Source organism: Sus scrofa, chromosome 1, assembly GCF_054392235.1.
Source record: "Sus scrofa isolate SSC_HxYL_T2T_F1_AM1 chromosome 1, Sscrofa_HxYL_maternal_Yorkshire_Landrace_v2.0, whole genome shotgun sequence".
Classification (NCBI taxonomy): Eukaryota; Metazoa; Chordata; class Mammalia; order Artiodactyla; family Suidae; genus Sus; species Sus scrofa.
This window is the reverse complement of record NC_139383.1, coordinates 213247049-213274155: the sequence shown is the minus strand read 5'-3', so window position 1 is coordinate 213274155 and position 27107 is coordinate 213247049. Positions and strand designations below refer to the sequence as shown.

Genomic DNA, 27107 nt, shown 5'->3' with positions numbered 1-27107 from the left:
GTAACTTCATTTATTCCTGGCTTCAGTGGTTTATTAAAAACATACTAAGTGATATCATAAATACATACATATACATCTGTAAATTAGATTTCATTATTTTTATTTTTGAGATTTACCCATCTTGCTACATTAACTGTACATAGTATCCTATGTATCACTAACCCACCGTAATTGATCCACATTTCTACAATTAGGTGTTTCCTACTTTTTCATATTACAAACACTAAAATATGTTTTACTGGGCATCACTGAAAAAAGCAATAACTGTTAAGTAGAAAATCTTAGGGTAAATCTAAAACTGGAAAATAGAAGTAAGCTAATTTGGACACTAAACAGAATAGCCACTAAACAACGTTTGGTCAATGGCCCCAAAGGAACAACACTTTTCCATCTCAAGTGTTTCTTTCTTCCTTCATATTTTAAGAAACTAAAAATTCCTCACAAATGAATAAATAACAAGTCTTTCAGTCATAAAAATTACTACCCAAGGTGCCAAGGAGACTGAATTTGTGTGTGCACGCTCACGTGTACACATTAATCACTGCCTCTTCATCTTTCTTCCATCCTCTTTGCATATCTGGTGGATGAGGAGATTCTAGTTATTTCTGCAAAGAAGAAAATTGGGCAATTCGGAAAATACATTTCTCTGCTGCACTGAGAGCTTACAAAACTGACCAGAAAAGTTAAAAACAAAGTAGGAGAGCAGATATTTTACTGCAGCATAATTTCCAAACTGAAGGTTTCAATGAACCATTGCTGGTAGGAATGTAAAACAGTACAGTCATTTTGGAAAAGAGTCTCGCATTTCTTCAAAAAGTTAAAAACAGAATTGCCACATGACCCAACAACTCCATTTAGTTACATACCCATGAGATTTGAAAACATATGTCCACACAAAAACTTGTATATGAATGTTCATAGTAGCATTATTCATAGGCCAAAGGTGGAAATGAGTCAAATGTCCATACAATTATGAATACAAATATAAACAAAAATGTGGTATATTTATACAATGGAGTATTATTCAGTTATAAAAATGAATAAGTGTTGATACATCCCATAACATGGGTAAACCTTGAAAACATACTAAATGAAAGAAGTCAGACACAAAGGGCCACATATTGTATGATTCCCTTTGTTTATGTAATATCCTCTTCTGACCAGGATAGGATATTACATAAACAAAGGCAATAGATTAATTGCCTAAAGGGAATAGATTAATCCCTGGGGCTGGGAGAGGAAGGGATGAGAAGTAATTGCTAGTGGGTACAGCATTTCTTTATGGGGTGATGAAAATGTTCCAGAATAAACAGTGGTGATGACTGCACAATATACTAAAACCCACAGAGTTATACACTTTTAAAGTGAATTTTATGGTTATATGTCAATTTTTTTAATGAAGAAAAAAAGAAAACTAAAAACTAATTTCTTGGAGTTCCCATCAGTGGTTAACTAATCCGACTAGGAACCATGAGGTTTCGGGTTCAGTCCCTTGCCTTGCTCAGTGGGCTAAGGATCTGGCATTGCTGTGAGCTGTGGTGTAGATCACAGACGCGGCTCGGATCCCGCGTTGCTGTGGCTCTGGCGTAGGCCAGCAGCTCTAGTTCCAATTGGACCCCTAGCTGGGAATCTCCATATGCTGCAGGTATGGCGCTAGAAAAAGGCAAAAAGACAAAATAAATAAATAAAATAATAAATAAATAAAAAACTAATTTCTTAACAGAAATACTGAAATGAGAAAAAAAAAACAGATCAATACATCAGTGTGAAAGCATATTATATGAGCAGACATATAGGCATCTCAACAATTTTCTGATTTCATGAAAAATATGCCAACATTTTAGAGGATTAATACTGAAGAAAGTAATCACTACTCTGGCAGAGTTACTGTTTCTAAGGTAAAGAAGTTAAGAGAATTGCCATTGAAGAGATCCATGAATTTGGTTTTAACATTTTCCAACTGTGTGTGGCCTTGGACAAGCCATGTAATCTTTCCATGGCTCGGCTGACTTTGCTGTAGAGTAGGAATACTACTACTTACCTCTCAAGTTTTTATAAACCTACTCACTAAAGCAACATATGTAAAGGGCTTCACAAACTGCCACGGATAAAGTAAGCACTCAAACATTTAGCTACGCAGAAATAGGTTACTGCCAAATATGCTCCCAAAATATAAACATAAAGAAAAAAAATAATGACAGCGGTATCATGTTTGCAGGGAGGCTGTGTAGCAGCAATGTGGTGCTTGAGGAAACCAGCTTAAAAAAAAAAAAAAAGAACTATGGAAAATAAAATCTCTCTCTGCTATTTACACATTCCAAACTTTCAGGATAGTTTCATTATAGCTCATTTAAAAATGGATAATCTCTTAATCATAAAGAGATCTTTTTTTTTTTTCTGAATTTAAGGCATGGCCTTCTCTACAATGAAAAAGCCAGTGGAACACAATATTATAAATCAACTATTCTTCAATAAGAGAAAGAAAGAAAGAAAGAAAGAAAGAAAGAAAGAGAGAGAAAGAAAAGAGAAAGAGAGAGAGAAAGAAATAGAAAGAGAGAAAGAAAGAGAGAGAGAGAGAAAGAAATAGAAAGAGAGAAAGAAAGAGAAAGAAAGAAAGAAGGAAGGAAGGAAGGAAGGAAGGAAGGAAGGAAAGAAAGAAAGAAAGAAAGAAAGAAAGAAAGAAAGAAAGAAAGAAAGAAAGAAAGAAAGAAAGAAAGAAAGAAAGAAAGAAAGAAAGAAAGAAAGAAAGAAAAGGAAAGGAAAGGAAAGGAAAGGAAAGGAAAGGAAAGAAAAGCCAGTGAAAGATACTGATCACTAGAGAGTGGCTTATCAGGGGTTCTCATACTTTGCAATACATCAGAATCACCTGAAAGGCTAGTAAATATTCAGATTCCTAGACCCAATCCCAGATATTTTGATTCAACAGATCTGGGATAGAGCCTAAGAATCTCATTTCTGACCAGCTTGTGGGTAATGCTGATGCTGCTTGATGCAAGGACCAGACTTTCCTGGTTTGGATAATACAACATTCAAATTACTCAGCTCCCTTACAAGGAGAAAAAAAAAAAAAGCTGAACTATCTCATTTTAAGGAAAATTTTAGGAACTTATGTTTACCTTAGAATAAAAGGGACAGGATGATTAAAAGTAACACCTAGCATTTACTAAGCATTTAACTTATATATGAAACATTATTCTAAATACTCTACATAGCTTATTTCATCTAATCCTCCTAGCTATTTTATGAGGTAAATACTCTTATTCTATCCCCATTTTATAAATAAGGGAAGTGAGCTCCATGGAGGTTGAGCAACTTATCCAATATTACACAGTCTGTGTGTTTTTGCCACATATACACTGTTGAAATTTTTTATATGCCATAGAATCTATAATAATTCAAAGCTGATATAATTGTATATATATGTGTGTCAAATGTATCAGCTAGAGATAAATGAGAGATTATTCTTTGTTAAGTCTCAAAATTCTAGAAATAAGAAAATGAGAAAATCCTTTCACTGAAAAACTATAATTTCTCTTTTCTATTTTATGAACATATATTAATCTTCTTTTTTCAAAACAGTAATCACTCTTCTCTTAAAAGAAACATTTAATGAATTTCATATAATCTGACTTCATAGAAGTGAAATTATCTTTCTCTAGCCATTTCCTCTGTAATTAAGGATAACAATAACCAAAATTCCTAGAAGACAAATTTAACTTTTATTTTAAAATCATCTAGTGATAGAAGTGATTCTGAATCAAAACTATTTTAAACATCATTTGGTTAATGAAGTATCTTCTACTGAAAGATTAATGAGTAGATTACATACCTTGTTTTTAAAATAAACCTCAATTGGCAAAATGAAACCAGCATACCCAGATTCTTCTACTTTGTAAGGTGGATCTTTGCACACTGCAACATTAAAAAAAAAATAAATAAATAAATAAGGTGAGATGATAATAATTGGTAAAAAGATTTTTCTTTCCTTTAAAAAAAGAAAAAAAAATCCCAATCTAACATCTATATCAGTCTCAATTTTCACACACTCCTGCCATGCCCCCAGCTGACTCTGAGGTTTTCTTTTTTTCTTTTTTTGGCCACACCAGCAGCATATGGACGTTCCCAGGCCAAGGATCAAATTGAGCTGCAGCTATGACCTATACCACTGATGTGGCAATGACAGATCCTTATCCCACTGCACCAGGCCAGGGATCAAACCCACCACCACAGAATCAACACCATACTCTTAACCACTGTGCCACAGTGGGAACTCCTCTATTCTTTATTTCTTGTTTAGAATTCACGATAATGGTTTTTCCTAGCTAAGTCCAAAATGTGTTATTTATTCAAATCTTGACTGATGATAGCTCATCACAGTTAACCAGGAAATATCACTATACATACAAATACTTCAAATCTATTAACATCCTAAGACTATATAACAAACAACAAGGCTTTTGTATTTCTTATGAAGGAAGACTATTTAGACAAGACTATTTAGGCAAGCTCTTGGGAGATGAGATGCCCTAAGAAGCTAAATATGATTTCATCCCACTAAAATTTCCATTAAATCAAAATCAGTCACAAACCAATGGAAACTATTCTAGTGAAGACTGCATTTTTGTAATATCACAAAGAAGTAAAAATGTACATGCTAAACATCAAGGCCAGGAGTTCCCATTGTGGCTCAGTGGTAACAAACCTGACTAGTATCCATGAAGATTTCATCCCTGGCCTCACTCAGTGGATTAAGGATCTGGTGTTGCCGTGAACAGCAGTGTAGGTTGCAGATGCAGCTCCGTTCCTGTGTTGCTGTGGTGTAGGCTGGCAGCTGCAGCTCAGATTTGCCTCCCTAGCCTGGAAATTTCCATATGCTCCAGGTGTGGCCCTAAAAAACAAACAAAAAAACCAACACACACACCCACACCCACCCACCCACCCACCCACCAAGGCCATATACCACATACCCTGCTAGCCCAGGTTCTCTTCAACAGGGCTCCACGCCACCTTTCAACCTTCCTCCTTTTGACATCCACCAAATCAACTGCATCAAATCCCCCAACTATGCTCAATAGTTCCCATCTATGCCCTAAACTCCTATTATTCATTCCTTCACACCATGATGCTACTCCAGTATCTTCTGCTAGTTCAAATCCCAATTTCTTCACACAGTCTTTCCAGACCACATAGTACTATCATCTCTTCTCTCCTCTTTCCATTCCAAGGCATTAACTGAATCACTGATTTGACACTCAATAGACTTCTTTATTATCATATATTCAGGAACCACGTCTCTAATTCCCTTTCATTTCCAAAGGCCAGAAACATGTACTCAGGAACATAACAGGTGTCAAGGTCTCAGGCATACCTAAGTACCAATCCTGGATCCACCTCAGACTAGCCAGGCTACCACTGGAAAGTTATTCTAACTCTCTGAACCTCAGAGAATCTCAGGTTCCTCTTGTAAGCAGTGTAAGGATTAAACAGAATAATGTATGTAAAAGACACAGCACAGGCTGTGGCTCATGTAAGTTCTCAAGAAGGTGACAGAAGTAAGGCAAGAAATCTAAGTGTAAAATATCCAATACCTTTTTTGCAGGAAAAAAGAAAGGAGAAAGCAAGTACAGAGCCCTGTATTTGGATTAGAAAACTAAGTTCTATGGTTCTGGCCTAAGGATTCTCTAGAGAGCTCCATTTCCACTCTCTTAAAAGAAAGAACGCCATCTACACATTATAAGCATGGCTGTCAAGACTCAAGAAGATTATATATGTGGGGAAATACAAATGTGAGGCATTTTTAATGCATCAGGTGATGATGATGTACATAAAAATTGGTTAGACATTCCATGAATGCAAATATGATTATAAAGAGGCATACTGAAGACAGGATTTTAAACACTTGACAGTTTGCTTTAGACAACCTTAGGAAAATTTTCCCAAACTGACATCAGAAGCAAATGATGAATGAGGCATCTCACCTGACCTCATGAATTTCTCTAATAAAAAAATGAAAAAGCAAAAGAACTTCGAGTAGTTTCAGTACTGCATCCTCTGACCACCTGACAACCTATCATGAATATTCAAATATGCTGAACATTGAGGGGGATGGGCAAACATGCCACTAAATGCTTGAGGACTCCCCACTCCACCCCAGCTAGAAAGATAGTATTACAACCATGACACTTCCAGGCTGTGGAGCCCCTTCTCAGAATAGCAGTTTCAGTGTCCAGGTTGCATGGGATTATTCATGCCAATGTCATTTGAAGGAAGTTTATTCTGTGGGCCACTGTACGCACCAGAGTTTTAGTTGTTGCTCTACACACCCTTTTGTATAATTCATTTTCTCTATTCTGCATGCAAATTGTTCCTATTGCAGAAAACAGCTGTAGTGAGCACATCTTATAGTTGAAGGTCTTAGTTTTTTCCACCCTCTAAAGGAAATGATCTGTTATATATTAATATTCCACCGAAATCTGGTTTTATAAGAAACTGTTTGGCAGCTCATACCTCAATTATTTTTAAATGCAGTATTTTCATAAATAACAATGAACAATATCTCTTGAGTACCCTGAGTTCTTGATTAGAAGCAAATAGAAACTTCTTATTCACAATAAACATGACAGAAAATCAGCAGCAATGAAAATACAAACTTACAATTCTAATCTGAAAAAAAAGTCAAATTATTTATTTATTCAACTGTTTTATAATCAGAATCATTAACATGAGCTTCTGACTTTAAGGCTCTATTACATCTATGTAAGAGATGTAATTAAGATCTATGTAATAAAAGGACAAATGTCAGAAGTTATTGAAGGGATACCCATGTTTAGAAAGCCATCAAAAAAATGTACGTGACAAGAGTTCCCGTCGTGGCGCAGTGGTTAATGAATCTGACTAGGAACCATGAGGTTCCGGGTTCGATCCCTGGCCTTGCTCAGCAGGTCAATGATCCAGCGTTGCCATGAGCTGTGGTGTAGGTCACAGATGAGGCTCAGATCCCGCATTGCTATGGCTCTGGTGTAGGCGGCAGCTACAGCTCCGATTAGAACCCTAGCCCGAGAACCTCCATATGCCGCAGGTGTCACCCTAGAAAAGACAACAGAAAAAATAAAAATAAAAATAAAATGGGGAGTTCCCGTCGTGGCGCAGTGGTTAACGAATCCGACTAGGAACCATGAGGTTGTGGGTTCGGTCCCTGCCCTTGCTCAGTGGGTTAAAGGATCCGGCGTTGCCATGAGCTGTGGTGTAGGTTGCAGACGCGGCTCGGATCCCATGTTGCTGTGGCTCTGGCGTAGGCCGGTGGCTACAGCTCCGATTGGACCCCTAGCCTGGGAACCTCCATATGCCGCGGGAGCGGCCCAAGAAATAGCAAAAAGACAAAATAAATAAATAAATAAATAAAATAAAATAAAATGGGAGGTTTCATATACATTCTTTAAACTATGCACATTAATTCAGTGGAAACTCATTCCTCTCAAAATCCAGCCTAGATGTCAGCTTTTTCAGGACTCCCTGTTCCTCTTCCAAGCTTTTCTAGTTGCACTTATCAGGCTGGCTGATAACATTCATTCACCTCTAGACTGAGTCACTTGGACTTGAGGTCAGCAGCCCCATTATTCCTATCACTAACGTATCTCTAACATATAGTCACTAACATTGAGCCAAATAATAGGTGCTCAATAAACATTCGTTGAGTTGAATTTTTTACAGATTTATGCCACTCTTCACTGATTGCTAAAGAAGTTGCTTTCCACAAGGAGCAATGAGTTGATATTAGTCAAATTCTTCTCCAAACTACCTACACTCAACATCAGTCTTTAAAAACTAGCAGAGACGATAGTCAGTGTTGCCACAGAGGAGTCTTCTATTGAAAGCTGAGTACCTAATACAGTACTCAGGCATTAGGTTTTTTTCCCTAATCCTTAGGAACATAACTGACAGATTCCTCTCTAGAGCCTCTCTCCAGTCTGTTTGCTTAGACACTACGATTTATGCCCATCTGAATATATTAAGGACCTGGCCCAGCTGCCCATTGGTAATTACTGGTTTTCCTTTATTTATTGCACAGAGCCCTTCAGGAAGGAAACACACCAAACTCTCTCTATACATGGCTTTGTGCTGAATATCCCCTCAGCTTGACAATTTTGGACTCCCTCTCTTCCTGCTTCAGTTCCATCACTTCAGAGCCCCAGTGAAAAGTGAAGAAGGGTATCTTATGGCCACATCACTGCCCCCAACTGTTCTGTGCATCCAGAAGTCTAATGCTAACCTCTAGCAGTCTGGGCATTGCACTACCACTGAACAGGGCCAAGCCTTTTTACTCTTGACATTTTGAAAAGAACAGAAACCAACAGCTGGATTTTATTTTTGTTTTCATAAGCACACAGGCATGTGCATACACACATGCACACATACAGATTCTGTCATTGCTTCTCTTCAGCCCATTTCAAAACAGGTACTTTTCAAATAATAAAAAATGGGTTCCTCCCTTGTGTCACTTTTTAATTTCCCTGAAAAAGGATGAAAGATAACATCAGGCAATTTTTGAATTGTATTGTCAAGTTGTTTTTACCTTGTTGACTTTAAAATTCAAATGCAGTTGTGAAAATCTAATTACTTCCTATGCCATAAAGAACTGTGGCTGCACAAGATAACTGTCCAAATAACTTTCATAAAGTTATAATGATACAAATTAGATACAGTAAGCTAGCTGAGAAGAGGTGAAACACCTGTCTACCTCTTCAGGATTCGCCACTCAAGTACCAACTCAAACAGACATTTGGAGAGCCTTCTGCCAACACTCTGAGACAAAAAACGGCAAGGCCCCTCTCTTGGGTTCCACCTTTTTTCTCATTGATGCTGTTAGCTAATTCTTATATATATACTGTTATCAAGCCTCATCTTCACCCTAATTTAACTCTTTGCTTTCCAAGGGCTAAGGGTGTGTTCTTCTCATCTCTGAACCCATCCCACCCTTTATGAAATTGAGTACAATTAATGAAACATAACTTCAGAATGACCTCAAAGGAAGAGAGAGAACAAGCCTGGCAGTTGAGAAGTGGCAAACAGGAAGTATGAGCAAAGACTTTAGGAAAGTAACAGCATAATGGAGCAAGCAGTAAAGGAGAAAATGATGGGGGGAGACACCAGATAATATGGATAAAGTTTCTACTTCTATAAAGAACTCATACTACACACACTCAGAAATTCACGTCCAAACTCAGGGAGGGTGAAAATGGATAATAAATATAAAAGAGGGATTGTTAATTTTGAATGTGCAGAAAACTCCTGGATTTGGAATAAGTTTTCAGGACTCCAAATTGGCTATGTTGAAAAAAATCTTAACGATGATACATAAAAATGACTTCATTGGTTAATAAGTTGGCATCTCTACTTATAGAATTAGAATATCCATATTTTTCTCTTCAGAGGGGAGAAAAATAATTTTTTAATGTATGCACATTTTCAGCTTTCAGAGGAGTTGGGTAACTAATCCATCTAGATGAGGTTAAGTCAATAATTTCAACTTAAGAAAATACAACCGTGATATAAAAATAGAACCACCTTCATAATAATTTCTTCAAGGAACATATAAAAAATAACCCCCCAAAAATACAAAATTTACTCAAAACTACATAGCACTACAAACTGTTAGGAAATATTAAGTTTTCAAAGCTTACATCTTTCATGAAAATTTATAGCACTGCCACCAACTTGTCCCAAGTTCCCTCAGTGCAACTCAGTATACAGCATAGCTCCTCCAAATGATTGGCCTAGCGGAAATATATATCTAAGCTAATTTGAAAACAGCAAAATTTTATCTTCAGAGAAAGTTCAACATAGAGACAGATCTAATTCTTTTATGGAGAACAATTAAACGGAAAAATACTTAGATTTCTATCAAGGAGATCATTTTTTCCCCATGGCTATAAAATTTTTTTACTGTATGAGGGTTTTTTATTGAATTATGATTAATTTACAATCTTGTTAGTTTCAAGTGTACCACAATGTGATTCAGTTATACATATATACTCTTTTTCAGGTTCTTTTCCATTATAGGTTATTACAAGATACTGAGTATATAGTAATATACTATATACCCTGTGCTATATAGTAAGTCCTTGCTGTTTACCTATTTTATATATAGTAGTGTGTATATATTAATCCAAAATTCTTAATTTATCTCTCTACCTGCCCCCCATCCCATTTGGTAACCATAAATTTATTTTCTGTCTGCGAGTTTATTTATGTTTAGTAATTACATTTATTTGTATCATTTTTTTCAGATTCTGCATATAAGTGATACCATATGATATTTGTGTCTCTCTGACTTTATTTAATATGATAATCTCTAGGTTCACCCAAGTTGCTGAAAATGGTATTATTTAGGTTGCTTCCATGTCTTAGGTGTTGTAAATAGTGCTACTATGAATATTGGGGTGCATATATCTAAGAAGATCATCATTTATAAAGTTAAACTTTGGGCAAAGTATTTGTCAGAATACCATTTTCCGTAAAGTCCACCTGGAAAAGCAACATTAGCTATATGGAAAATGATCTTCTAGTGAAGTAACTAAGAACCTCCCAATACATGGCAGGAGCATCTTCATTTCAATGTGTACTACTACATTAAAACAAAAACAAAAACAAAAACAAAACTGGTGCTGTCACCATGAAAACAATATGGAGGTTCCCGAAAAAACTAAAAACAGAATTACCATATGACCCAGCAATTCCACCCCGGGTATATATCCAAAGAAAATGAAAGAACTACCTAGAAAAGATATATGCACAACGATGTTCACAGCAACATTATTTATGACAGCCAAGACATGGAAGCTACCTAAGTGTCCATCAACAAATGAATGGATAAAGATATGGTATATATACACAATGAAATACCACTCAGCCATAAAAAAAGAAGGAAATTTTGCCATTTGCAACAACATGGATGGACCTAGAGAATATTAAGCTTAGTGAAATAGTCAGACAAAGAAAGAAAACATCTGTTATCACTTAAATGTGGAATCTAAAAAAATAAAATTAAAAAAAATGAATGAATATAACAAAACAAAAAGACTCACAGATACAGAGAACAAACTAGTGGTTACCAGTGAGGAAAGAAAAGGGGGAAGACGCATGAAAAGGGTAGGGAATTAAGAAGTACAGATTTCTATGTATAAAATAAATATATGTGTAAAAGCCTCAAGGATAGATAGTACAGCACAGGGACTATAGCCAAAATTTTATAGTAACTATATTTTTTTATTTTTTGTTTATTTTTATACAAAACCTTTGTCAAGGGCTTATAACAACTTAAATGGAGTATTATATACATATATGTACATATATACATATATCGGGGTTTGTTTGTTTTTTTGTTTTTTTTTTTTGGTTTTTTTTTTTGCATTTTAGGGCTGCACTCACAGCACATGGAAGTTTCCAAGCTAGGGGCTGAACTGGAGCTGCAGCTGCCGACGTATGCCAAAGCCATAGCCACGCCAGATCTGAACCATGTCTGTGACCTACACCACAGTTCATGGCAATGACAGATACTTAACCCACTGAGCAAGGCCAGGGATCGAACCCACTTCCTCATGGATAATAGTCAGATTTGTTTCTGCTGTGCCATGACAGGAACTCCCAAATCTATAAAAATTTAGTATCACTATGTTATATACCTGAAACTAATATAATATTGCTTTTCATTATTTAATGATATATATATATAAAGACCCATTGAAGAATCTCACTTCCTAAAATAATCAATCAGCATGATATGGAGGATAGGAGGAGTCAGCAATCCTTGGGATAGACCTCTAGCATCACAGTTTTATTTATCCAGTTTTACCCTAAGTTTTACACTTGGCCCCACTATCACTAAGGCTTATACTGGTTTTTATTTGGGGGGGGGAATACAATGTCTTCGTTTATAAAATTATGCTATCTTCTTATTCATAGTAGTTCATTTTTCTCAATAATATTAGCCTGATTGATTCAATTCAACAGGTACTATATAATCACAGGGCTATAAAGATAAGATGTCATCCTGCTCTCAAGCAGATGACAGTAGAGCCAGAGATTCTGTCCTGTAAGTGCAGGTTCTTTTCTAGGAACTGGAAATAGAGCAGTAAACACAGCTGGCATGGCCCCTACACTTAGTAACCTGGCGTCACTGTTGGGAGGCAGGGACGGCAAGGAGGAGAGAAGAAGGAATACGTGTACAAGAAAATATCGAGAAAGGATTGAGTAATAAGTGCTAGAGTGAAAATAAGGCAGGCTGACATGAAGAAAATGTGGAGTTTGTCTTTATTTTTTATTAATATTCCTTCCCTGAGATGACATTTAAGCTAGACCCGAAAGAAAAAAAGGAGCAGGGTATGTGTTAGCCAGGCAGGAAAGAGCATGATGTATGTTGCTTACAGAGGAGATACATAAACAACCTAAAGAAGCCTGTCTTATACCAACCTCCAGGGCTGCTTAGACCCTTACCTGGATTTTCCTCCCTAACTGAAGTGATGGCCACTTCCTCTTTCCTGAACATCTTCTCCCATCTTGAATTCACGACTGAACACTCACATAGGTTTGGTTCTTATTTCACAATCTCATTTTTCTGATCTTAAATTTTCCCAACACTATGAACTCCCAAGAAAATAATACTGCTGTAGTTCCCTTCATGGCTCACTGGTTAACGAACCCAACCAGGAACCATGAGGACACAGGTCTTGATTCCTGGCCTCCCTCAGTGGATTAAGGATCCAGCATTGCCGAGAGCTGTGGTGCAGGTCACAGACTCAGCTCAGATCCCGAGTTGCTGCGACTCTGATGTAGGCCAGCAGCTACAGGTCCGATTGGACCCCTAGCCTGGGAACCTCCGTATTCTGCGGGTATGGCCCTAAAAAATAAAAAAATTTAAAAAATAAAATAAAAAAAGAAAGAAAGAAGAAAATAATACAGCTACTTTCAAAATCTTCATTATGATTCTTTACTATAAAGCATTTTTAGGTAGATACAATTTTTGGAAATTGTATAACCTAATCTTAGGTAGGAGGGTTTGGTTTGGTTTTGTTTTAAGTCTGCCCCTTGAAACAGAATCCCTAAATATAGTACAGAAGGACGCTTCTGAACTAAGGAACATCAACCACAAGAAAAAGAGTGGATTTTAAGTGCAATTTGAGAAAAAGAAAGATTATAAGGGTAAAGCTATCTACTCAAGGGAAGAAAAACAGTGCTGCAAGAGGAAAAAAAGAAGTTATAATTTTCTTAAACAATTTCATATTAAAATATCTTTCAATTTAAATTAATTTTTTCTTTGAATAAATGCACACTGTGTAAGAGCCACTTTTAAATGTGGTATACCCATTTTTTCTGGCATAGTATTCAACTCCACAAGGCTGCACCACAACATATGGAAGTTTCCAGGCTAGGGGTTGAATTACAGCTGTAGCTGCTGGCCTACACCACAGTCAGAGCAATGCCAGATCCAAGCGGTATCTACAACCTACACCATAGCTAGAACCCACACCCTCATGTCTACTAGTCAGGTTCGTCACCACTGAGCCACGAAGGGGAATTCCAGAATTCCATTTTTAATACTTGCCCTTTAAGTATTCAATGGAGAGGATGCTGAAATCGTATTATACACTAGAGGTATCCACTGCCTAGGTGACAGAAGTGGCAATGTGTTATAAAATAATCAAATGTAATAAATTAAAGACCGATTTCTTTAAAAAAAAAAAAAAATCCAGGAGTTCCTGTTGTGGCTCAGCTGGTTAAGAATCCAATCAGTACCCATGAGGATGTGGATTCAATCTCTGGCCTCATTCAGTGGTTTAAGGATCGCCTTTGTTTTTTCTCTTTAGCATTTGGCACAGAGAGAGCCTATCCTAAGTATCCTAATTGATTTAGACTCCATTAAATATTACAAATGAAGACAGAACGAGGGTGAAGCTAATATGATGGCAACTGTGCATACAAGAATGTGGTTCCTGTTTGGCCTGACAGTCTTTCAATCTTCCCAAATAAACCAAGGAAAAGTCTTGTATCTCTACTCTTTAAAAGAAAGGGTTTTCAAACTGTGTTCCAGGAACCTATAACCCAGCAATGTGTATTGTTTTTACAAAAGTGATAGGGCGCTTACCCCAAACAGTGACCATGTAAAAATAGCCTAAGGCCCAATCCTGAGTTTTTCAGATACAGAATTAGGGTCCCTTAAGATTACGTGGGGGAAAAAAAAGGTAAGCCACTGGTAAAATAAAATCTGACACCACTGTTCAAAAGTACTTTATAAAAACTTAACTAGGAGCTCCCTGGTGGCCTAGAGGTTGGCATTGTTACTGCTGTGGCTCTGGTTCAATCTCTAGCCTGGGAACTTCTGCATGCCACAGGCATGGCCCCCAAAATTAACTATATCATTAAAGTAAATCTATTTTTATGGAGTATGATTTTTTTTTACTTGCTACTAAACACAATAGTGATTTACTGCTTTTCAGTCTATCCTGACTATAAAAGTGAGCTACATTGATTTCTAGTGAGATTTGAAGCTCTGGCATGTCTTTGAGCTAAATAGAAAGGGACTGTAACAGGAGAGAAACAGCTTCTAAGCTCCTTTATGGGTCAAATTTTACAAGATACCTTCTGATTACCAAACACAGTGCTAATTGTAAGGTACCTCTGAATTCCAGGAATCATTTGGGGGGGGGGGGGCAGCACAAATACAAAAGAAAGAGAAATCAGAACAACACCCAAAACCATTAAAAGTCAGTATTACAGGTGGAAACTCACAAACTGAAAAGCTTAGGGAACAAACTGGTGAGAAGCAAAGGGTGAGTCAGTCACTGGGTTTAATTTTTACGTATTTAAAGAAAGCAGCTATGATATTGCCAAAAGGAAGAAGAAATTTTTAATGAGTAATAATGATTCTGAAGCTTAGAGAAGATTATAATCCAAGGTGGAGTATAAGAAATATTCCATTTGATGGGTAACCAAGTTGGGTATTTCTTCATGGTTCTTTTCAATCTTGAGATTCTAAGGAAGTAAGTTTTCTAAGAGAAAGGTTAAAAAAAAAATAGGATATTGGTAAAGAATTTAGGAGCCAAGGACAAGAAGCTTTAATCTTATTTGGGAATACCAGAGAAACACTTACTGTTTTGAGAACAGAAATGAAGATATCCAAATAATGCATAAGGCATACTGACCGTTGCTCCAAATAAGCCAAGGAGAATGGGATGTGCAGAAAATGAAGATGGAATGTGAAGAGAGAGAAGAAAAGGAGGCTGCAAGTTAAGACGTTAACAGAAATTACTACTGTACCCCAAAGATAAGTGTGAGAATTCTCAAGTCTACTGACAAAGTTTATTGGAGGAATTATAAAAAATGTTTGCCAACTGGAGTTCCCTTCGTGGTTCAGTGGTTAACAAATCCAACTAATATCCATGAGGATGTAGTTTCGATCCCTGGCCTCGCTCAGTGGGTTAAGGATCCTGTGTTGCTGGCGGGCTGTGGTGTAGGTCCCAAGGTGCTATGGCTGTGGTGTAAGATGGCAGCTGCAGCTCTGATTTGACTCCTAGCCAGGGAACTTCCATATGCTGCCGGTTTAGCCCTAAAAAACAAAAAGAAAAAAGAATGTTTGCTAGCTTAAATCGAGCCCCTTCAAAACTTCAGTAACAGGCGGTATTTTGTGGCAGGGTACTTTATGTGTACTGTAGATGCAGATGAGCTGGGCAGCTGAGAGCCAGAGCTTCTGAGAAGCCCTTGGTGCAGATCCCACCTTGGATACTAGCGTAACACATCCTGTTCTCTTAGTTAGAAAGTGGAGCTAATGCTATTACCTACAGCATGCAGCTCTTTAAGCTCTGAGAGATCATCCACGCTAAAGGCATAAATGAGATAATCCCTATAAAGCTTTAGAACACTTTCTGGAAACTAGAACGCATCCACTGATCTAAGAGTAGTCAAAGACAAGCCATAAACATTAGAGAACTTACTCTGAACTTTCCCAAAGATCTTTCCCAAAAAAAGGGATTTAAATTTACATACTTATAGTCAGTTTAATTAAACTTTTTTTTTCTTTTTTTTTTTTTTTTCTTTTTAGGGCCTCACCTGTGACAAATGGAGGTTCCCAGGCTAGGAGTCTAATCGGAGTTACAGCTTCTGGCCTATGCCACAGCCTCAGCAATGCCAGATCCGAGCCTAATCTGTGACCTACACCATAGCTCACAGCAATGCCGGATTCTTAACCCACACTGAGTGGAGGCCAGGGATCAAACCCGAAGCCTCATAGTTCCTAGTTGGATTCATTTCTGCTGAGCCATGATGGGGAACTCCTAATTAAACATTCCTATATCTGGTTTTATTTTTGGCCTGACAGATTCTTGAAAGAGGTATATGAAAAGAGAACATAGTCTTCACTCTGGAATTCTTTCGGCTCAACCCACCAAAGTACCAGCAATTGGTTCACAGTCCACCTTCAAACTCATAAAGCTAAAATTAGCACATATTGTGAAAAAGGAGTGAATAAAGCTTCCAGGGTTATGTATTATAAAGCAGTGACACTGAAATACTGCAAAGAAGTGGATAGAAAGTAGAAATGTTATCTGACTGAGTCCTGTGGTGTAGAAAAAGATCTATTAGTAAGGAATCAAGAGACATGGTTCTGGCTCCATTTCTACTACAAATTTGCCATCTGACCTTGGGAGAGTCCCTTTAACCACTTACCTCAGACCTCTGCTGTAGTATAAGAAGCCAGCTTCCATTTCAGAGGCAGCTTCTATATTTACAATGCTATTATTCCAAAGACAACTCATATGTGCCCCTTTTATTCTAACGTGAAGGCAAATGTATTTTGCTTTTTAATATATTCATTTAAGCATAAAATATCTATCAGCTAAATACTCTATCTGCTGTAATGCAATCAGGAAATTGGGACAAAACAAGCAAATAACATAAGGATTCAGAATCGCACTTAAATTTTTAAAGAGTTTCATTTGTTAAGTGCTTTTTCTTAATTAGAAGAGAATTTAATTTTTATTAGACCAATAAATACAAGAATACTGAAGTTCTTTAATAGAGGTTGCCCCCATACCAAAAAAAATTCTATAAATTAGATTTTGATTTTCTTGTTTCCATTCTGATTAGGAAGTCAGATTAAAGCTCTTCAGTGAGAGCCTGTTTTACATATCTAAATCAGACTAGAAATTTGATTCATCAGGAACTTGATATAATTTAGTTATAGTAGTATATCAGCTCAAGTATTAAGGAATGAAACATAGAACCTATTGGCAGCATTTATGAGAAACTCCATGCTTTTAAAAAGCTAAAGTAAAAAAATTAAATCAATTGTTTACACATTAGGAATAGCACATTATGTAAAAACCCCTGCGGTTATGATTTTTACCATATATTTTACTTGTAACACCCATGTTCTTAATCACATTGAAACACATTACATTGCTTTTTAAATAGAATATACTCTACCTGCCACAATGCACTCAATCTCAACAGTATTCCAGAACAGCATGCCCATATATGAAAGATAGGTTGATGAATAGGTTTATGCCCTATTCAAGGAGATGAAACAGCTCAATACAAAGATTAAATAAGGCTCCTGCCAGTGGTTGAATCTTGAAGTCAAAGAGAAGAACACAACTCAAACCAAATATTACAGGTGAAGGTCAAACAAGAGAATAATTAAGACCCTGACTTGAAGAGCTAGCTAATAATGTTCACTCATTCAGTATAAATCAGAAGAAAAATACCTCCTCTTAAAGTGTATCCATAACAACTTTCACTGAGCTGGTTCCAAGAGATAAATTATAAAACTGAATGAAGGTGAACTAAGTCCCCAAATAACCTTTACAGGGAACTACTTCTATTATGAAACTATTGGATCTTCAGTGCAAAATGACATCTTAAAATTTTATTGTCACATCTTAGTTTAAAATTTTACTCTAGATTTATTAAATATCAATTATTAATAGAAATAGGAATTTTCCTAAAAGCCTTTCCAGTAATTTTGTTGTTTTTTTTTTTTTTTTGCTTTTTAGAGCCGCACTGTGGCATATGGAAGATCCATGGCTAGGGGTCGAATTGGAGCTACAGCTGCTGGCCTATACCACAGCCAAAGCAATACAGGATTCAAACCACAGGGGCAACCTACACCACAGCTCAGGGCAACGCTGTATCCTTTAACCCACTGAGCAAGGCCAGGGATTGAACCGCGTCTTCATGGATACTAGTCGGGTTTGTTACCACTGAGACATGACGGGAACTCCCTCCAGGTAATTTTTTATAGAACTTTATCACCAAATTCATTCATATAAAAAGAAAAGATAGTTTACAAAGAATAAACAAGCAATTTGTTTTTAAGGTACTTTTTTGTTCATTGACTTGAATGTCCTACCACCAGTCCCAAACTATTTTAACAGGGGATTTAACTAAATGGATGAACATATTTCTATGTACATAGACTATCTACAGAATGGAAATAAAGGCTCATCTATAAGAAACTTTGGGAGGTATAAAATTGGCCAAAACAATAGGAAAAAGAAAAGTTGTTTAGGAGTTCCCTCTGTGGCGCAGCGAGTGAAAAACCTGACTGCAGCAGCTCGGGTCGCTGTGGATGGAGGTGGGGGTTCAATCTCCAGCCTGAGGCAGTGGGTTAAAGGATCTGGCATGGGCATAGCAGCGGCATAGATCACAGCTGTAGCTCAGAATCGATCCCTGGCTTAGGAACCCACTTCAGCCATTTAAAAAAAAAAAAAAAATTACTTATCATGCTAAATGCTAAATATTTTGGAGGCATTGTAATCCCATCTGCAGAAAAGTCTGGTTTATTTAAATTTATCATGGGAGAACAGGTACATGTGTGTTTTTTAAAAATCATTCCCTTCATTAAAAAAAAATCATTCACTTCATGTACTGTCATATTCTATTTTGAAAACCCACTATCCAATTTAGTTTCTTTTCCAAATAGTCACATTTTTGGACAATAACAATGATATGACCTAATAAACTAAGCAAATGATGTGAATTAATATACACATGCCTCTATGATGCCCATGGAGTAAATACAATCAACCAGAAAGAATATCAAAAAATCAAATGAGCTTTTCCTACTCTATCAATTTCTTTTCCTTGTAATTCTATTTTCAAGAAGAAATTCTGGCAAACTCTAAACCATCTAACTGTAATTTGGGCTTAGGGAGGGTGGTAACTAAACAACAGAACTTGAAATAAGACAGGAAGGAGTTTTTAATATTTTATAATGATGATTTATTTATAAGTAAATGCATTTGTTCTCACACATATTGCCACCCAAATAAACACACATTATACATTGCAAATAAGTCATTTTCTTTTCTACTTATGATAAAGAGCAGTAAGATATTTAAAGACAGCAAATTTCAAATAATTTCTGCCTCATAGATAATAATAAAGGTATGATTTATTTAACACCTTTCACCAAGTTCCTGAAAGTTCAGTGATGTCAAATAAATCCATAACATAAGGAAATAAGTAGCACAAGAGCCCTGCCAGCCACCCCTTTTTACAGATGGAATATGACAACTTAAGCAATTTACCCAGAGGTCAGGGAGCTAATTCCTGGCATTCAATCAATAGATATTTATTAATGGCTTCTATAGCGAGGACTCCGTGTTGGATGCTTGGATGAAAAATACTTTCCTCTTTTTGCTTATTTGTAGCTTCTCATTTTTCTACCAAAAAAACCCAAATCTTACTTGGGTAATAAAAGAAAATGTTTAAAACAATAATGTAAGGCTAAATGAATCTGGAGAAGAGCAAAGTTCTGGAATCTGAAATATTTGAAAATAAGAAAAAGTGAGATCAAGGTCTCCCATCTTCCACTATACACGTTTGCCTAAAGAAAAAATAATTAAATAAATAAAACAGGTTAGTAATTGGATTTTATAAAGAAAACTGATTTAGAGCCAGCAAATCTATGTTCTCAGCCTAGTCTGTTATCTCCTTGATGGAATAAATAACTTTGAGCCATTTACTTAACTTCTTTCTACCCCAGATTCTTCTACCCATAAAACTTTTAAAAGGACCCCTGTGTAGATTCAAGGTAATATATTAGACAGTTACAAAAAAATCATTTTATAAATATTAAATTCCTACCAAACATTGGCCTTAACACATAACTATTTGGCCAACAGTTATGCATATTTTCATCAAACAGAGACAAAGGCAAGGTGTCATTTTAACAAAATTTCTGACACAGAGTTTGTTGCTAGAGATATTAAAACACAGTCTCTGCCCTACTGACTATCTCCTACCATTTTATGGGTCTAGAACTCTAGAGGGATGTGGATATTATGTCTCTGCCAACAATGTAGCAGGGAAGATAAAGACCTTAAAAGAATAAAAAAAAAAAAAGATTAGGATAACACAATTCTGCTAAATTACTAAAATGAATGATATAAATTTTGCAAGTTTCTTAATTAACTAAATGATTAATTTGGAAACTTAATTAATGATTAATGACAAATGATATACATTTGAAAGGGTCTCAGTTTTTTTTACCAATATAGTTTACTTGGATTTCATAATTTAGTTAAGTGCTTTTGTTCTCTCTGCATGACTTTAACCCTAGTTTCATTGAGATAGTGTTACAACTGCCAAAATATGTGTTCCTGGAGATTTGTTGTGATGTTATAAACTCAGATATCATTTAACTCTATTAGGATTTTCAGTTTCCCTTAAATGTATTGCGATAACAGAAACTATCTTAGTAAGTTAAAATGCAAAATGTTCAAGTCACCAATAGATTTCCTGGGATGAATTAACCTGGGTGTTTCCTACCATCACCACCATGGCCTAATTAACATCTCCAACCAGTGTGTTTCTGGCTGTTCGTTTATTCCTTTCATAAACATTGAACACTTCTTACACACTGTGACTAAAAATGCAAGCATGAAAGAAGGGGATTTATCCTTAAAGATATCATAAGCTAGGCATTTTCTACCCAGGCATTTTAGATCCAAAGTAATAATTTCAATCAACTCCCTCCTCCCCATCCTCAGGTTGCAGCATTAAATGAACGAAAGTGCCAAGTCTCTAGAAACAATAGTTGAACACTCTGGACAGAACAAACTTTCAGGATGATTGGAAATAACTATATATGTAAGCATATGCATGCTTTAATGCAACAGCTCTCAACAAAAAAACAAAAACAAAAGCTTTTCACAAGCTACATAAGCTATAATACAACACCAAATAAATCAAATTTAATTACAACTCAATCTCCTCCTAGTCAACCAAGAGTCAGTCAGTCACTCTCCCTAACAAATTTCAACTGTCATTCTTTCGATTATCTGTGGTATTACCAGCACTATAGAAATTTTTTTTTTCTTAGCTAGGACTCCATTAGTTTAATTACACTAGAGCAGTGGTCTCTGGATTGCAATATCAGCATCACCAGGAGAAACTGTGTAAAATGCCAGTTTTGGTCCCTACCCCAGACCTCTTGAATCAGGAACTCTCAGGTAGTCCCTGGCAATCCACTCTCCCAAGCCTTTCAGGCAATTCTAATGCTTGTACAAGTGTAAGAAACCCTGTCCTTGAGAGATTCTCTCACACACTCACCCTAGTCAGAGCAGAAAGTCTCTTTTTTCTATGAATCACTTTTTCTCATTGTTTCAGTTACATGGGCTGATTTTTCCTCTACCAACTGGGTAAAGTTATTTCCGTTATCTCATAAACTATGTTGCTTTCTAAAACACAATTATTTTTGAAAGGATCAAAGGATTATGTACAATCACCCTCTAAAATTTCCTTTTCTAACTTTATTTAAGAACAGAAAAACTGTTCCAACATTCAGTTTTACCCACTGTAATTTTTTTTTTTTTAAAGAAAAAGAACAACAACAAATTGAAATGCTCAATAGTATGCTTATGGAGAGTTCCTGTTGTGGCACAGCAGAAACAAATGCAACTAGTAACTATGAGGTCCAAGGTTCGATCCCTGGTCTTGCCCAGTGGGTTAAAGATCCAGAGTTGCCTTGAGCTGTGGTGTAGGTCACAGACACGGCTCAGATCTTGCATTGCTGTGGCTGTGGTGTAGGCCAGCAGCTGCAGCTTCTATTCAACCCCTAGCCTGGGAACCTCCATCTGCTGTGAGTGAGACCCTAAAAAGCAAAAAAAAAAGGAAAGCATGCTTATGATTCTCAATGTGATAATAACACAAGAGGTATGTCTGTTCACTGCTCAAGCAGTACCTGGCAGGAAGACACCGACATGGTCACAGAAGGAACTTTCTAAACATCAGAGGCTAAACAACAGTTGCTTTTCATTTGTTGGTAATGAGTAGGAGTAGTTCCAAAATTCAAGCTTAATTCACCAGATAATACGCAAACTTTTCCCATAAGAAAAGTCAAGAACAAAGTAATCCCATAATGTCACTGCTATGAAAACCATAATCCTATTAAAAAAAAAAAAAAAAAGCAAAAGACAACAACAACAAAAAAAAAAACCCAACTGAGCTAATAAACTAATAAACTCAAAGAGCAAAGTAGCTGCAGGCTGTTTAACAGTAATGGACTCAAAGCCTGGCCTATGTACAAGAGCGAAGCACAATACATAAATAATTATTGTGCAACATGAAAATTATTACTGGACTTTCTAATCATCACACAAATAGAATTTCCTGTACCACACTCTTGTTTGATGTCTGTTCCTAGAAGGCTAGAGATGATGTCTAATATAAGTGTCAAATGCCTAGAGACATGGAATAGCCAACTCCCTTAACTGATAAAATAACCAGCCCCTTAACACACAGGGACTCTGAACTTGCTGCAGCTGCTTCTGATTTGCAAGTGTCCACTGTGAGTATCTTTTTTTGTCTCTTGGCTCTTAAACTTGCAATATATCATTTCTGAGGACCTTGACACTACTTCTATAACTCTAATTATTGGACTGAATTGAAACAAAAGACTCTTCGGTAACTTCAGCTTAAGACCACACAGAAACTTTTACAATAACCTACTTAAATATATCAGTTGTGTAAACTGGAAGAGAAGGTTTGGAGAGCATTAAAGGGCCTGAATCTCTTATAATCTAAATGCAAGCTAAATTTCAAAGACTAGAACACCTTAAAAATTAGGTTTGGGTGGATATATAAATGTTCAAACACTGAGAGTACTTTCATTTTCAATGACTAGCTGGCCCATGGTCAATGTTAACTATATGAGTCAACTACTTCCAAGTTACCACTGAAAAATAAATACCTTGGCAATCTGCTCCTGCACATGAATCCCCTCACCTGTATACTACAAGCCTCAGTCTGCACACAAAAAGCCTCTGCCTCCTTCAGCAGACCACACATCTTAGCTTCTATCCATCCCATCCCAGTTTGATATCATCATATATACAGCTCCCTCTCTGCTGATGTAGCTGTTAGCTCAAGAAGATAGTGCCCTACAGGCAGTGTGACCAAAGAGGATAAAAAGCAGACCAAAGAAGTATCCTGTGACTAGAATTTAATGATAACAGTTTTCTCTCATAGCTTTTAAAGGGATTCTGAAGACAACATCATTGAAAGCACGTATATCTGGAATCTAATATGCAGCACAGGAGTTCCCGTCATGGTGCAGTGGTTAACGAATCCGACTAGGAACCATGAGGTTGTGGGTTTGATCCCTGGCCTTGCTCAGTGGGTTGAGGATCCGGTGTTGCTGTGAGCTGTGATGTAGGTCGCAGACGCAGCTCGGATCCTGCATTGCTCTGGCTCTGGTGTAGGCTGGCAGCTACAGCTCTGATTAGACCCCTAGCCTGGGAACCTCCATATGCTGCGGGAGCGGCCCAAGAAATGGCAAAAATAAATAAATAAATATATATTAAAAAATAATATACAGCACAAATGAATCTTTCTACAGAAAAGAAAATCATGGACTTGGAGAAAAGACTTGTGGTTGCCAAGGGGAAAGGGGAGGAAGTGGGATGGATGGGGAGCTTGGGGTTAATAGATGCAGACTATTGCCTTTGGAATGGCTTAGCAATGAGATCCTGCTGTGTAGCACTGGGAACTATGTCTAGTTGTTTATGATGGAGCATGATAATGTGAGAAGAAAGAATGTATACATGTATGTGTAACTGGGTAACCATGCTGTACAGTAGAAAATTGACAGAACATCTGTAAATCAGCTATAATGGAAAAAAATAAAAATCATTATAAATAAATAAATAAACATACCCATTTTCAAGAACATGTTCTAAATATGTCTATGGCAAATCTCTAAGTGGTCAATGGGTATAAGAAACAGTATTCTGGAGTTCCCATTGTGGCGCAGCAGAAACAAATCCAATTAGAACCATGAGGTTGGGGGTTCGATCCCTGGCCTTGCTCAGTGGGTTAAGGATCCGGCGTTGCCATGAGCTATGGCGTAGGTCACAGACACGGCTCGGATCCCAAGTTGCTGTGGCTCTGGCTCAGGCCAGCGGCTACAGCTCTGATTAGACCCTTACCTGGGAACCTCCATGTACCACGGGTGTGGCTGTAAAAAGACAAAAGACAAAAAAAGAAAAGAAAAGAAAAGAAACAGTGTTCTAACTGATGGAGGACTTTGTTGTCTTTAAGTCAATATCCAAGACTAGTGGATGAACTAGAATAACTTTTTCCACGAACTGGCTATGAGGCACTCATCAAGCCAAAGCTTTGAGGCCATCTGACATTATTAAGCAAAGGCAAGAAAAGAAAAGGAAAAGAAAGAATGAAAATTCCATTGCCTTATGAGTTGATTCCTGCATTTTAAAGGTCAGAATGATTTATACAATCTTAAGGCTCAAGGTGAAATTATCTGTGCGGATGGGAAGGCAGTCTAGAAAGCAGAAATTCAAACACAGCAGAAATGCCAACTGCTTGATTGTTAATGGCTATGCTTTCCACAGTAAATTTTTATAATGTGAAAGAGGGCAGCTAAACAGATATCCTTCAATAATTTATCTTAAAAAGCACATTACATATCCCTAAAGCCTTAACAAACTTTCTCAAAGATAACCATCAAATCTCTCCCTCCTAGAAGCCATCCTGCATTTGATTCACTTGATATGATTTTCAAATTCTGATCTGTAGCATTAAATGTATTAAAAATAAGGCACAAATCACCTTCAGTTAAGAAATATATAGCAATGTGTTAACATATATTAAACAGTTTCATACAACTTGCTATATGTACTAGGCTGTGGTATTAAAATAATTTCTGCATATATTAAAGACAATCCAACAGGATCAGAAATAAATCATTTAGTGCTGACTGGAAAAAGCTCTTGGCTCATTGGGACTGGCTCAAAGTCCTTGGGTCAGGAATGGAAGCCCCTAATTACACATTGGTATTATGGAAAAATCACATTTGACTTTCACTGCTTTGACATACAATACCTACCTTTTCCAGGAAATTGGCATACTCTAAGTAAGAAGGTTATTGGCCCACCAAAGTTGAGTTCTCCTCCAAAATATAGATATTTTGAGAGCTGAAGGTAGCATAACAGTCAGAGTATTATTTCAGTTAGCAACAAAACTGATGCAAACTACACATTTCACTAATGCATGTTTTCCTAAATATCAAATGTGAGAATGCTACCTAAAAATCTTCCCAATTGTTCCAAATTTATTTGCTCCAAAAACAGTTAGGAAATGACTATCGCTACATTAATACTTCTATTTAGTCAAGACATTTCTGGATAAAAATGCCTGCCTTATGATAAATAAGGCTAACAAAATACAGGTGGAAACTAGTGTTTGAACGATGTACACACTCTTGATTTTGTGCCACCTTCTTTACAAGTACTAAAGAGGCAAGACAATGGATTTGTTTTCCAAACAAGCTGGAGAAACTCAAATCAGAGAAATACTTTTCAACAGAATCCCTGAGACAGCAACTTTACTTTGATGAATATATCCCAGAGTCATATACGTCATCCAGCAAAGTCTTGTATCTACTTCAGCACACCTCACCCACACTCCTTCTTTATTGTATTATTCAAATATTAAGTTATAACAGTGACTTGTGAAATAGTGAAAAAAAAAGCCAAAGAAATTATATCCTTAATATAAAAAGTAATAATAGCACTTTAATTCAAAACTCATGGAGTTTTGAATAGATGTTAGAGCAAATGGTAATGCAAAATCATAAACCATAAATTAAACAAAAGTTTACAGAATTATACTGGAAGCTCTATGAATCATATCATACCTGGTTGAAATTCCTTGGCAACACCAATGAAACCCAATCTTCTAAGCATTTGAAATAAAAAACATTTTACATTCTATGACAGGTATTTCATCTTGAAGACCCTCTATACCCATCTAAAAATAAGTGGACTTTTCATCCTAAAGACTGATATTTTATTGACTTTTCAACATTAAACACTAATTGTTAATACTGAGTATGATACAAAATCATCAACTGGCTAAAATTCCATGGTTTAAATTCATGTCAATTACTATAGCGTATGTTAAAGAATCTCTCTTTTAAAACAAAAGTCTTTATCATCCGTGAATAAAGGCAAGGCTTTAAAACCTATGTCTTTTGTTTTTTCCATCATGCTATAAACATGCTATAAATAGTTTGACAGACAGTTTCACCTTCAATTGAACCAACTCTGACTAGAACAGGGATATGGACTTTTGTCTCCTCCCTTCCCTGGGGCCCAGTGGGATAAATGCCAGAGGGATTCCACACAAGCTTTAGATGTCTTGGACTTAGACCCTATTTGTTTTGGAACCATGGGTTCCTTTCTTATTAAATTCTTCTATTTGCCAGGAGAAAACTGGAACAAAAATGAAAATGTCTCATGTGTTGACTTCAAGGTTTGTTCCATCAGTCATGATAGGGAATTTCAAGGCTTTTTTTTTTTTTTTTTTTTTCTTTTCAAGGGAATAAACTCGACAAGTTGCTTATGCCCTCTGCTTTTTTTGAAGTAGTGTTTTAGCAGAGTGAGACAGTTAGAGGCTCTGGTTTACAACAGCATTTGGCAAGCAAACCCTGATGCAGTCACGCTCCTATCTCCAATTAAAAATCTTTGAAAGCAGGATGCCCCCATCCCCCAAAAATGAAAACAACTCTGCCACCTCAAACTGAAGTGGACCAT

General features: G+C 36.6%; 1 protein-coding gene and 1 long non-coding RNA gene across 5 annotated transcripts in view; both read right to left on the bottom strand.

Annotated features, from left to right (window-relative positions):
* Positions 1 to 27107, bottom strand: part of MLLT3 (MLLT3 super elongation complex subunit) — a 287600-nt gene that overhangs the window by 121266 nt on the left and 139227 nt on the right. For all 4 annotated transcript variants that reach the window (XM_013993522.3, XM_084984047.1, XM_003121886.7 and 1 more), the window contains exon 3: positions 3830 to 3912. In XM_013993522.3, the coding sequence (XP_013848976.1) occupies positions 3830 to 3912 (83 nt within the window). The remainder of the gene's footprint in view (positions 1 to 3829; positions 3913 to 27107) is intronic.
* Positions 21362 to 25598, bottom strand: LOC146406996 (uncharacterized). Its single transcript, XR_014820958.1, has 2 exons — positions 24483 to 25598; positions 21362 to 23789 (listed from the first exon to the last, which is right to left on the bottom strand). It is a non-coding gene; the product is annotated as an uncharacterized LOC146406996 (long non-coding RNA).